Below are 13,948 nucleotides of genomic sequence, written 5' to 3' on the forward strand. Positions count from 1 at the left end.
GCGGGAACGGATTGGGCGCCGAGTATCCAAAGCAGCCGAACTCCTGGTTCACTCCCGGAGTTATTCTCAATGTTCGATTTCTTCCCTTCACAGGTGAATAACGAGCGACTCCACCTGCCGCTCAAACTGGGGCGTGCCCAGGTTAATCTCTACTCGTTCGGTCTCTACTTGGTTCTGGAGACTGATTTCGGACTCAAAGTGATGTATGACTGGAACACTTTCCTAACGGTGACGGTTCCCAGGGCCTTTACCAATGCCACGCGTGGACTGTGCGGGCAGTTTAATGGGGACCCGGCCGATGACCTGCAGACTGCAGACGGCAGGGTTGGAACAAACCTGCTGGAGTTTGTTGAGAGCTGGGTGGTGGGAATGAGCTCGTTCTGTGAGTTGGGCTGCAGCAGAATCTGCCCCTCGTGTGACCGAGTTCTCACTCTCCCTGTCGACATGTTGCAGCTCTGCGCACTCATCGTCTCCAAGGACGATATTTTCAGCCGGTGTCACGGAAAGGTCAATCCCACTTTCTTTTACCACAACTGCATATTCGACTCGTGCATCGATCGTGGAAACCGGCACACGGCTTGTAACTGGCTGCAGAACTATGCGAGTACCTGCCAGGCTCAGGGACTGCTCCTGCGGGGCTGGAGAAACATCACAACCTGCCGTAAGTCACAGACCGAGACTCGCTCCTCAATCTCCCCCCACATTAGAAACTCTTAAAGCAGAAAGCTCATTGAATGGCGATTCGTTAGTAGCCGCTCTTTCCTTTCTCAGGTTTTGTGCTGCTCCCGCCAGTGTGGAGTGAGGATCTTAGCCTGTGGCTGGTGCAGTGCACGGATAAAGCTCTAACCCCTGCTATCGAATGGGATTGCCCTGCATTGTTACTCGATCGGACTGTCACTCTGCACTGTTACTCGATAGGACTGTCACTCTGCACTGTTACTCGATCGGACTGTCACTCTGCACTGTTACTCGATCGGACTGTCACTCTGCACTGTTACTCGATAGGACTGTCACTTGATAGGACTGTCGCTCTGCACTGTCACTCGATAGGACTGTCGCTCTGCACTGTCACTCGATAGGACTGTCGCTCTGCACTGTCACTCGATAGGACTGTCGCTCTGCACTGTCACTCGATAGGACTGTCGCTCTGCACTGTCACTCGATCGGACTGTCGCTCTGCACTGTCACTCGATAGGACTGTCGCTCTGCACTGTCACTCGGTAGGACTGTCGCTCTGCACTGTTACTCGATAGGACTGTCGCTCTGCACTGTTACTCGATAGGACTGTCACTCTGCACTGTTACTCGATAGGACTGTCGCTCTGCACTGTTACTCGATAGGACTGTCGCTCTGCACTGTTACTCGATAGGACTGTCGCTCTGCACTGTCACTCGATAGGACTGTCGCTCTGCACTGTCACTCGATAGGACTGTCGCTCTGCACTGTCACTCGATAGGACTGTCGCTCTGCACTGTCACTCGATCGGACTGTCACTCTGCACTGTCACTCGATCGGACTGTCACTCTGCACTGTTACTCGATCGGACTGTCACTCTGCACTGTTACTCGATCGGACTGTCACTCTGCACTGTTACTCGATCGGACTGTCACTCTGCACTGTTACTCGATAGGACTGTCACTTGATAGGACTGTCGCTCTGCACTGTCACTCGATAGGACTGTCGCTCTGCACTGTCACTCGATAGGACTGTCGCTCTGCACTGTTACTCGATAGGACTGTCACTCTGCACTGTTACTCGATAGGACTGTCACTCTGCACTGTTACTCGATAGGACTGTCACTCTGCACTGTTACTCGATCGGACTGTCACTCTGCACTGTTACTCGATCGGACTGTCACTCTGCACTGTTACTCGATCGGACTGTCACTCTGCACTGTTACTCGATAGGACTGTCACTTGATAGGACTGTCGCTCTGCACTGTCACTCGATAGGACTGTCGCTCTGCACTGTCACTCGATAGGACTGTCGCTCTGCACTGTCACTCGATAGGACTGTCGCTCTGCACTGTCACTCGATAGGACTGTCGCTCTGCACTGTCACTCGATCGGACTGTCGCTCTGCACTGTCACTCGATAGGACTGTCGCTCTGCACTGTCACTCGATAGGACTGTCGCTCTGCACTGTTACTCGATAGGACTGTCGCTCTGCACTGTTACTCGATAGGACTGTCACTCTGCACTGTCACTCGATAGGACTGTCACTCGATAGGACTGTCACTCGATAGGACTGTCACTCGATAGGACTGTCACTCGATAGGACTGTCGCTCTGCACTGTCACTCGATAGGACTGTCACTCGATAGGACTGTCACTCGATAGGACTGTCACTCGATAGGACTGTCACTCGATAGGACTGTCGCTCTGCACTGTCACTCGGTAGGACTGTCGCTCTGCACTGTTACTCGATAGGACTGTCGCTCTGCACTGTTACTCGATAGGACTGTCACTCTGCACTGTCACTCGATAGGACTGTCACTCGATAGGACTGTCACTCGATAGGACTGTCGCTCTGCACTGTCACTCGATAGGACTGTCGCTCTGCACTGTCACTCGATAGGACTGTCGCTCTGCACTGTCACTCGATAGGACTGTCGCTCTGCACTGTCACTCGATAGGACTGTCGCTCTGCACTGTCACTCGATAGGACTGTCGCTCTGCACTGTCACTCGATAGGACTGTCGCTCTGCACTGTCACTCGATAGGACTGTCGCTCTGCACTGTCACTCGATAGGACTGTCGCTCTGCACTGTCACTCGATCGGACTGTCGCTCTGCACTGTCACTCGATAGGACTGTCGCTCTGCACTGTCACTCGGTAGGACTGTCGCTCTGCACTGTTACTCGATAGGACTGTCGCTCTGCACTGTTACTCGATAGGACTGTCACTCTGCACTGTCACTCGATAGGACTGTCACTCGATAGGACTGTCACTCGATAGGACTGTCACTCGATAGGACTGTCGCTCTGCACTGTCACTCGATAGGACTGTCACTCGATAGGACTGTCACTCGATAGGACTGTCACTCGATAGGACTGTCACTCGATAGGACTGTCGCTCTGCACTGTCACTCGGTAGGACTGTCGCTCTGCACTGTTACTCGATAGGACTGTCGCTCTGCACTGTTACTCGATAGGACTGTCACTCTGCACTGTCACTCGATAGGACTGTCACTCGATAGGACTGTCACTCGATAGGACTGTCGCTCTGCACTGTCACTCGATAGGACTGTCGCTCTGCACTGTCACTCGATAGGACTGTCGCTCTGCACTGTCACTCGATAGGACTGTCGCTCTGCACTGTCACTCGATAGGACTGTCGCTCTGCACTGTCACTCGATAGGACTGTCGCTCTGCACTGTCACTCGATAGGACTGTCGCTCTGCACTGTTACTCGATAGGACTGTCACTCTGCACTGTTACTCGATAGGACTGTCACTCTGCACTGTCACTCGATAGGACTGTCACTCGATAGGACTGTCACTCGATAGGACTGTCGCTCTGCACTGTCACTCGATAGGACTGTCGCTCTGCACTGTCACTCGATAGGACTGTCGCTCTGCACTGTCACTCGATAGGACTGTTACTCGATAGAACTGTCACTCTGCACTGCTACTCGATAGGACTGTTGCTCTGCACTGAACACTGTTATTGGATGGGGTGTTACTGTATATTATTGATTAGGGAGTGCAAGAGATTCAGAAAGAGACTGAACCAATATGGTGTGTAGCGAGTATATTTCATTAATAGCCAATTTAAAAGAACACAGCAATCACAGAGTTAACAAGCTGACTCACCAGCAAAGCACAATTCTTGCGCTTAAGAACGGCTTAGTCCTTCAACAAGTTACAGCAATTAATACAACAGACACGATTTAACCTTCTTCTGGGAAGAGCACTGATGTCAGGACTCTTCCTTCTCTGCCGTCTCGTTTGGAACTTCTTGTACTGTTTTATACCTTGCCTTATCTTGTTCGTATTATTTTCAGTCTAGCTGTTGTCAGAGATTGAGAGCCACTAGATCTAATTGAGGTCTTGGATAACTGCCAGATCTCAATAACGTCTTCTCCCCTTGTTATTCACAGCCCATCAGTCTGGCAATTGTGGGAAATTGATAGCTTGCAAGGACTTCTCAGCCTATTGGAAAAGCATGCTGGGATATTTAGCCGCCAATAACACAAAATCTATTCTAGGCTATAATTTTACTGGTGTTACTGTATACTGTTATTGATTAGGGAGTTACTGTATACTGTTATTGATTAGGGAGTTACTGTATACTGTTATTGATTAGGGAGTTACTGTATACTGTTGATTAGGGAGTTACTATATACTGTTATTGATTAGGGAGTTACTGTATACTGTTATTGATTACGAAGTTACTGTATACTGTTGATTAGGGAGTTACTGTATACCGTTATTGATTAGCGAGTTACTGTATACTGTTATTGATTAGGGAGTTACTGTATACTGTTGATTAGGGAGTTACTGTATACCGTTATTGATTAGGGAGTTACTGTATACTGTTGATTAGGGAGTTACTGTATACCGTTATTGATTAGGGAGTTACTGTATACTGTTGATTAGGGAGTTACTGTATACCGTTATTGATTAGGGAGTTACTGTATACTGTTGATTAGGGAGTTACTGTATACCGTTATTGATTAGGGAGTTACTGTATACTGTTTAGCGAGTTACTGTATACTGTTATTGATTAGGGAGTTACTGTCTACTTGTTGATTAGGGAGTTACTGTATACTGTTGATTAGGGAGTTACTGTATACTGTTGATTAGGGAGTTACTGTATACCATTATTGATTAGGGAGTTACTGTATACTGTTGATTAGGGAGTTACTGTATACTGTTGATTAGGGAGTTACTGTATACCATTATTGATTAGGGAGTTACTGTATACTGTTTAGCGAGTTACTGTATACTGTTATTGATTAGGGAGTTACTGTATACTGTTGATTAGGGAGTTACTGTATACCATTATTGATTAGGGAGTTACTGTATACTGATTAGCGAGTTACTGTATACTGTTGATTAGGGAGTTGCTGTATACCATTAGGGAGTTACTGTATACTGTTTAGCGAGTTACTGTATACTGTTATTGATTAGGGAGTTACTGTCTACTGTTGTTGATTAGGGAGTTACTGTCTACTGTTGTTGATTAGGGAGTTACTGTCTACTGTTATTGATTAGGGAGTTACTGTATACCATTATTGATTAGGGAGTTACTGTATACTGTTTAGCGAGTTACTGTATACTGTTATTGATTAGGGAGTTACTGTCTACTGTTATTGATTAGGGAGTTACTGTATACTGTTGATTAGGGAGTTACTGTATACCATTATTGATTAGGGAGTTACTATATACTGTTATTGATTGAGGGTTAGTATATACTATTATTGGGTGTGGGAGTTACTGTAATCTGCCATTGGATGCTGGATTAATCTCCACTGTTATTACATAGGGATATTGCACTGAATTAATGGATGAGAGTTACTCTACACTGGTATTGGATGGGTGGGTTATTCTATTGGATTAAGGGTAACTCTGTCCTCTTATTGGATGGCGTGATAGCAATACTGTTTTTGGATCGAGGCCACTACTTTGCTTTGGGAATGGAGAATCATTTTATGGTGTTTAGCATTCCTTTGCACTATATTTAGATAGTGGGATACTGGGCACTAGTTTTGGATGGTGGCATTACTCTGCACTTCATTACTCTGCACTGTGATTAAACGAGGAAGAGGTGTTCTGCATGGCTATTGATTGAAGTTATTTTTCGCTATTATTGATTTGAGTGAAGACACTCTGTTACTGGATGGGGAGATACACAATATGGGATAATCAGTATTATTATTGGATTGGAATTTATCCTGGTTGGAGATTATTCTCTACTGTTATTGGGTGGGTAGGTTATTCTACACTGTTATTGGATAAATGGGATTCTCCATACTGTTTGGGGAATTACTACGGGGCAGACTTTATTGTGAGTGGCGAATGAATGGCGCTGGCTGTTTGTTAGACTTGCATTTGCCCATATACTTTCCATGAGCTTTTGCGCTGATGGTTGCTGTGAGTTGGAGATCCCAATGGTTTGGCGCCTTCGACAGGGCATCTGGGACCTGTGTGAATAAGGCAAGTAGCTGTATATCTCCATAAGCTATCAGACTGAAGAATCATTAATAAGCAACGCAAGGACTGAACCAGGAAGTGTAAGTTAGAATAGTGAATTCAATGTCAAATCAGGTAAAGAAGATGAAATGAAGAGAGGGAAAGAAAGATTGGATTGAAAGAGAGATGGCGGGTTACCATGTATTGGATGCAGAATTTCATTTGCACTGTATTCAATGGGGGGGGGGGCGGTGACAGGTTGCTCATCCTTGCTCTTGGATAGTGAGATACTTGACATGTTATCTGATGTTGTCTCTATGTTACAGTTGAATATTGGTGGATTTAACCGTTTTACACCAATTTATAGCTAACAAACTCTATGCCTTGATTTTGGAATATAATCCTGGAACTTTTTGGCCAGAAACTTTGGTATCGATAGTGGAATCCCGTTACTTGTAACAGATTAACGAGAATATGGTGCATGTGAAACTGATATAGAATTTATACAATGTGGACCATGCCTAATAAAGTTACAGAAATGCTTTTGAGGAGGGATTCAATTAAGTCCCGGGTTGCGTTGTTTCAATGGGAATAAAGTGAAGTTTGAAGAATTCTGTGTAGAAATGTATTCTCAGAGATTGAAGGAGACAAAGTGACCAGGAAATGAATGGCAAATTGTATTAATACTGAGAAGATAACTGTAAACAATTTTACAACACCAAGTTATAGTCCAGCAATTTTATTTTAAATTCACAAGCTTTCGGAGGCTACCTCCTTCCTCAGGTGAACGATGTGGAAATGAAATCCTCGAAATGAAGTCGCATTTATAATTCACAGAACAATGCTTGGTGAGTACAGACAGTTTTTTCAACTGCCCGTTGCCAAGGCAATCAGTGTGCAGACAGACAGGTGTTACCTGCCAGGTCTCACAGAATATACAAATCACCAAAAAAAAACAACAAACAAAAAAAAACAGAGATAGAGAGGTAGAAACATAGAAAAGACAGCAACTGACCCGTTATATTAAAAACAGATAACATTTGTTCGCTGGTGGGGTAACGTGTAGCGTGACATGAACCCAAGATCCCGGTTGAGGCCGTCCTCATGGGTGCGGAACTTGGCAATCAATTTCTGCTCGATGATTTTGCGTTGTCGTGTGTCTCGAAGGCCGCCTTGGAGTATGCTTACCCGAAGGTCGGTGGCTGAATGTCCTTGACTGCTGAAGTGTTCCCCGACTGGGAGGGAACCCTCCTGTTTGGCGATTGTTGTGCGGTGTCCGTTCATCCGTTGTCGCAGTGTCTGCATGGTCTCGCCAATGTACCATGCTCTGGGGCATCCTTTCCTGCAACCTATGAGGTAGACAACGTTGGCCGAGTCACAGGAGTATGAACCATGCACCTGGTGGGTGGTGTCCTCTCGTGTGATGGTGGTATCTGTGTCGATGATCTGGCATGTCTTGCAGAGGTTACCGTGGCAGGGTTGTGTGGTGTCGTGGACGCTGTTCTCTTGAAAGCTAGGTAATTTGCTGCGAACGATGGTCTGTTTGAGGTTGGGTGGCTGTTTAAAGGCGAGTAGTGGAGGTGTGGGGATGGCCATAGCGAGGTGTTCGTCGTCATTGATGACATGTTGAAGGCTGCAGAGAACATGGCGTAGTTTCTCCGCTCCGGGGAAGTACTGGACGACAAAGGGTACTCTGTTGGTTGCGTCCCGTGTTAGTCTCCTGAGGAGGTCTATGCGATTTTTTGCTGTGGCCCGTCGGAACTGTCGATCGATGAGTCGAGCGTCATATCCCGTTCTTACTAGGGCGTCTTTCAGCGTCTGTAGGTGTCCATCGCGTTCCTCCTCGTCTGAGCAGACCCTGTGTATTCGCAGGGCCTGTCCATAGGGGATGGCCTCTTTGACGTGGTTAGGGTGGAAGCTGGAAAAGTGGAGCATCGTGAGGTTGTCCGTGGGCTTGCGGTAGAGTGAGGTGCTGAGGTGCCCGTCTTTGATGGAGATTCGTGTGTCCAAGAAAGAAACTGATTCAGAGGAGTAGTCCATGGTGAGCTTGATGGTGGGATGGAACTTGTTGATGTTATCGTGTAGTCTCTTCCTACAAAAACTCAGTACCCACGGACCAGTTGAACCAGGAACACTTCTCACCACGATGGACGTCTCGGCACTCTACACCAGTATCCCCCACGATGACGGCATCGCTGCGACAGCATCAATACTCAACACCAACAACAGCCAATCTCCGGACGCCATCCTACAACTCATCCGCTTCATCCTGGATCACAATGTCTTCACCTTCAATAACCAGTTCTTTACCCAAACACACGGAACAGCCATGGGGACCAAATTCGCACCCCAATACGCCAACATTTTCATGCACAAGTTCGAGCAGGACTTCTTCACTGCACAGGACCTCCAACCAACGCTATACACCAGATACATCGACGACATTTTCTTTCTATGGACCCACGGCGAAGAATCACTGAAGAGACTACACGATAACATCAACAAGTTCCATCCCACCATCAAGCTCACCATGGACTACTCCTCTGAATCAGTTTCTTTCTTGGACACACGAATCTCCATCAAAGACGGGCACCTCAGCACCTCACTCTACCGCAAGCCCACGGACAACCTCACAATGCTCCACTTTTCCAGCTTCCACCCTAACCACGTCAAAGAGGCCATCCCCTATGGACAGGCCCTGCGAATACACAGGGTCTGCTCAGACGAGGAGGAACGCGATGGACACCTACAGACGCTGAAAGACGCCCTAGTAAGAACGGGATATGACGCTCGACTCATCGATCGACAGTTCCGACGGGCCACAGCAAAAAATCGCATAGACCTCCTCAGGAGACTAACACGGGACGCAACCAACAGAGTACCCTTTGTCGTCCAGTACTTCCCCGGAGCGGAGAAACTACGCCATGTTCTCCGCAGCCTTCAACATGTCATCAATGACGACGAACACCTCGCTATGGCCATCCCCACACCTCCACTACTCGCCTTTAAACAGCCACCCAACCTCAAACAGACCATCGTTCGCAGCAAATTACCTAGCTTTCAAGAGAACAGCGTCCACGACACCACACAACCCTGCCGCGGTAACCTCTGCAAGACATGCCAGATCATCGACACAGATACCACCATCACACGAGAGGACACCACCCACCAGGTGCATGGTTCATACTCCTGTGACTCGGCCAACGTTGTCTACCTCATAGGTTGCAGGAAAGGATGCCCCAGAGCATGGTACATTGGCGAGACCATGCAGACACTGCGACAACGGATGAACGGACACCGCGCAACAATCGCCAAACAGGAGGGTTCCCTCCCAGTCGGGGAACACTTCAGCAGTCAAGGACATTCAGCCACCGACCTTCGGGTAAGCATACTCCAAGGCGGCCTTCGAGACACACGACAACGCAAAATCATCGAGCAGAAATTGATTGCCAAGTTCCGCACCCATGAGGACGGCCTCAACCGGGATCTTGGGTTCATGTCACGCTACACGTTACCCTACCAGCGAACAAATGTTATCTGTTTTTAATATAATGGGTCAGTTGCTGTCTTTTCTATGTTTCTACCTCTCTATCTCTGTTTTTTTTTGTTTGTTGTTTTTTTTTGGTGATTTGTATATTCTGTGAGACCTGGCAGGTAACACCTGTCTGTCTGCACACTGATTGCCTTGGCAACGGGCAGTTGAAAAAACTGTCTGTACTCACCAAGCATTGTTCTGTGAATTATAAATGCGACTTCATTTCGAGGATTTCATTTCCACATCGTTCACCTGAGGAAGGAGGTAGCCTCCGAAAGCTTGTGAATTTAAAATAAAATTGCTGGACTATAACTTGGTGTTGTAAAATTGTTTACAATTGTCAACCCCAGTCCATCACCGGCATCGCCACATCGAGAAGATAACAGCAGTGAGAGGAACGAATCAGTAGATCTGGAAATCTCCTTAAATGTGTGTCGAATCCTAACAGTTCTGTGACATTTATGAATTTAGTGCAGATAAAAACCCTCTGAGTTCTGCCTCAATGAGCACCTTCCACCCCTCGAAAAGTGACCGTGATTACATTTTGGTAGGAAGCATAACAAGACCACATACTGCTTGGATAATAAGAGTCTAAACAGGATAGAGGAGCAGAGAGATCTCAGGGGTACAGATACACAAATCACTAAAAGTAGCGACGCAGGTTAATAAGGCCATATAAAAAACAATCCAAGCATTAGGGTTCATTTCTAGAGGGATGGAATTAAAAAGCAGGGAAGTTATCTTAAACTTGTATAGAACCTTGGTTAGACCACACTTGGAGTGTTGTGCACAGTTCTGGTCTCCATATTATAAAAAGGATATAGAGGCACTGGAGAAGGTGCAAAAAAGATTTACTAGGATGATACCAGAACTGAGAGGTTATATCTATTATGAAAGATTGAGCAGGCTGGGGCTTTTTCGTCCAGAACAGAGAAGACCGAGGGGTGACCTGATAGAGGTCTTTAAGATTATGAAGAGGTTTGATAGGATAGATATGGAGGCGATGTTTCCACTTGTGGGGGAGACCAGAACTAAGGGCCATAAATATAAGATAGTGACTAATAAATCCAACAGGGAATTCAGGAGAAACTTCTTTACCCAGAGAGTGGTGAGAATGTGGAACTCGCTACCACAAGGAATAGTTGAGGCAAATAGCATAGGTGCATTTAAAGGGAAGCTAGATAAACACATGAGGGAGAAAGGAATGGAAGGATATGCTGATGGGGTTAGATGAAGTAGGGAGGGAGGGAGGAGGCTCGTGTGGAGCATAAACAATGGCATGGACCTGTTGGGCCGAATGGCCTGGTTCTGTGCTGTACATTCTGTGTAAAAACTGGCCTGACTTGGCCATTCTGGTGAATTCGTTTTTTAGTAAAGGAATTCCATTTGATCTCCTTCCCCACAGTGATCATATGTCCCGCAAACAGTCACTATGAGAGCTGTATGTCTGTGTGTCAACCACGATGCGCCACCTTCAAAACGCACCGAGACTGTAACCATTACTGTGTGGAGGGCTGTCAGTGTAATGATGGCTTCCTGCTCAACGGGAGAACGTGTATCCTGCCCCAGGACTGCGGCTGTGTGGTGGATGACAAATACTACGAGGTACGTTGGGAAGTTCCTCTGAAACGGGACCTAAGATGAATCTTTGTAGATGGAGTTTGTACACATTGTGAGAATCAAACTGATTTTCCTCCAAATACTTAGTAGAAATATAAAATATACTTTAAGAAAATTTGAAAATATTTTATGTTGTTTTATGAAGTCAAGCTAAACCTTTATAAAACACTGGTTCAGCCACAACTGGAGTATTGTGTTCAATTCTGGGCACCGCACTTTAGGGAGGCCTTAGAGACGGTGCAGAAGAGATTTACTAGAATGATTCCAGGGATGAGGGACTTCAGTTACGTGGATAGACTGGAGAAGCTGGGATTGTTCTCCTTGGAACATGAGAAGGTTGAGAGGAGATTTGATAGAGGTATTTAAAATCATGAAGGGTCTAGACAGAGTAGATAGAGAGAAACTATTCCCATTGGCAGAAGGGTCGAGAACCAGAGGACATAGATTTAAAGTAATTGGCAAAAGAACCAATGGCGACATGAGGAAAAAACTTTCTTATGCAGTGAGTGGTTGTGATCTGGAATGCGCTGCCTGAGGGGGTGGTGGAGGCAGATTCAATCGTGGCTTTCAAAAGAGAATTGGACAAATACTTGAAGGAGAAAAATTTGCAGGACTACAGGGAAAGGACAGGGGACTGGGACTAGCTGGATTGCTCTTGCAGAGAGCCGGCATGGGCTTGACGGGCCAAATAGCCTCCTTCCGTGCTGTAACCATTCTATGGTTCTATATGCAATGTTGACAGTTTTAAGGTTGTTTAGAGTATTGTGTTCAGTTCTGGGCACCGCACCTCAGGAAGGATATATTGGCCATGGAGGGGGTGCAGCGCAGATTCACCAGAATGATACCGGGGCTAAAAGGGTTAAATTATGAGGACAGGTCGCATAGACTGGGCTTGTATTCCCTTGAGTTTAGAAGATTAAGGGGTGATCTAATTGAGGTGTTTAAGATGATGAAAGAAATTGATAGGGTCGATTGAGAGAAACTATTTCCTCTGGTGGGCGGAGTCCAGAACAAGGGGGCAGAACCTTAAAATTAGAGCTCGGCCGTTCAGGGGTGATGTCAGGAAGCACTTCTTCACACAAAGGGGAGTGGGAATCTGGAACTCTCTCCCCCAAAAAACTGTGGGTTAATTGAAAATTTAAAAACTGAGATTGATAGATTTTAGTTAAGTGAGGGTATTAAGAATTACAGAACCAAGGCGGGTAGATGGATTAAGATGCAGATCAACCATGATCTAATTGAACGGTGGGACAGGCTCGAGGGGCTGAATAGCCTCCTCCTGTTCCTGTGTTCCTAAGGTTGTTTAGGCCGAAAATGACAGAAGTGTCTTCTATCTGTCCCCCTCGACATCCCTTTTATAACTGGGATCATTGAGAAGCGTTCGGTTTCTAATCTGGATATTGAAGCTACTCTGGACTCGCTGCTTGTTCCTGGAGTTGGGCTGTTGGTTGGGTTTGATTTTGGTTTTCCTGAAAATGTTTCTGTCTTTTTCAGCCTGGGCAGTTTTTCTGGAACATGAACTGTTCCAAACACTGTCGGTGTATGGGACGCAACATGGTCCAGTGCGACTCACGCCAGTGCAAGAGCGAGGAATTGTGCTCGCTCCACAATGGGATCCGGGGCTGTTACAGTAAGAAGATCTCTTACTGCATTGCTGCTGGGGGAGGCATTTTCCAGACATTCGATGGCGCCTTCCTGCGATTTCCTGCCGCCTGCTCATTTGTCCTCTCCACAATCTGTCACAAACTTCCAGACATCTCCTTCCAACTGATTGTAAACTTTGACAAATGGAGTCGACCCAACATGACTGTAATCTCCCCAGTTTATCTTTATATCAATGAGGAACAGATTCTCATCTCTGGAAATACCGTGCAGGTAAACGACTCACATTCCTCACTAACTCACATTCCTCACTCTCTCTCACTCTCCTCACATTCCTCACTCTCTCACATTCCTCACTCTCTAACATTCCTCACTCTCTCACTCTCCTCACTCTCTAACATTCCTCTCTCTCTCTCACTCTCCTCACTCTCTCTCACATTCCTCACTCTCTAACATTCCTCACTCTCTCTCACTCTCTAACATTCCTCTCTCTCTCTCACTCTCCTCACTCTCTCTCACTCTCCTCACTCTCCTCACTCTCTAACATTCCTCACTCTCTCTCACATTCCTCACTCTCTCTCACTCTCCTCACTCGCTCTCACATTCCTCACTCTCTCTCACATTCCTCACTCTCTCTCACATTCCTCACTCTCTCTCACATTCCTCACTCTCTCTCACTCTCCTCACTCTCTCTCACATTCCTCACTCTCACATTCCTCACTCTCTCTCACATTCCTCACTCTCTCTCACATTCCTCACTCTCTCTCACATTCCTCACTCTCTCTCACATTCCTCACTCTCTCTCACATTCCTCACTCTCACTCTCCTCACTCTCTCTCACATTCCTCACTCTCTCTCACATTCCTCACTCTCTCTCACATTCCTCACTCTCTCTCACATTCCTCACTCTCTCTCACATTCCTCACTCTCTCTCACATTCCTCACTCTCTCTCACATTCCTCACTCTCACTCTCCTCACTCTCTCTCACATTCCTCACTCTCTCTCACATTCCTCACTCTCTCTCACATTCCTTACTCTCTCTCACATTCCTTACTC

The 13,948-nt window shown here is 46.5% G+C and overlaps 1 protein-coding gene across 1 annotated transcript in view; it reads left to right on the forward strand.

The window, feature by feature from the left end:
• The window catches only part of tecta (tectorin alpha), a 76,626-nt gene that overhangs the window by 29,257 nt on the left and 33,421 nt on the right, over window positions 1-13,948 (forward strand). The window contains exons 12-14 of the mRNA XM_067970699.1: window positions 94-661; window positions 11,075-11,274; window positions 12,784-13,164. Of these exons, the coding sequence (XP_067826800.1) occupies window positions 94-661; window positions 11,075-11,274; window positions 12,784-13,164 (1,149 nt within the window). The remainder of the gene's footprint in view (window positions 1-93; window positions 662-11,074; window positions 11,275-12,783; window positions 13,165-13,948) is intronic.

Source organism: Heptranchias perlo, chromosome 33 (assembly GCF_035084215.1).
Source record: "Heptranchias perlo isolate sHepPer1 chromosome 33, sHepPer1.hap1, whole genome shotgun sequence".
NCBI classification, from domain to species: Eukaryota; Metazoa; Chordata; class Chondrichthyes; order Hexanchiformes; family Hexanchidae; genus Heptranchias; species Heptranchias perlo.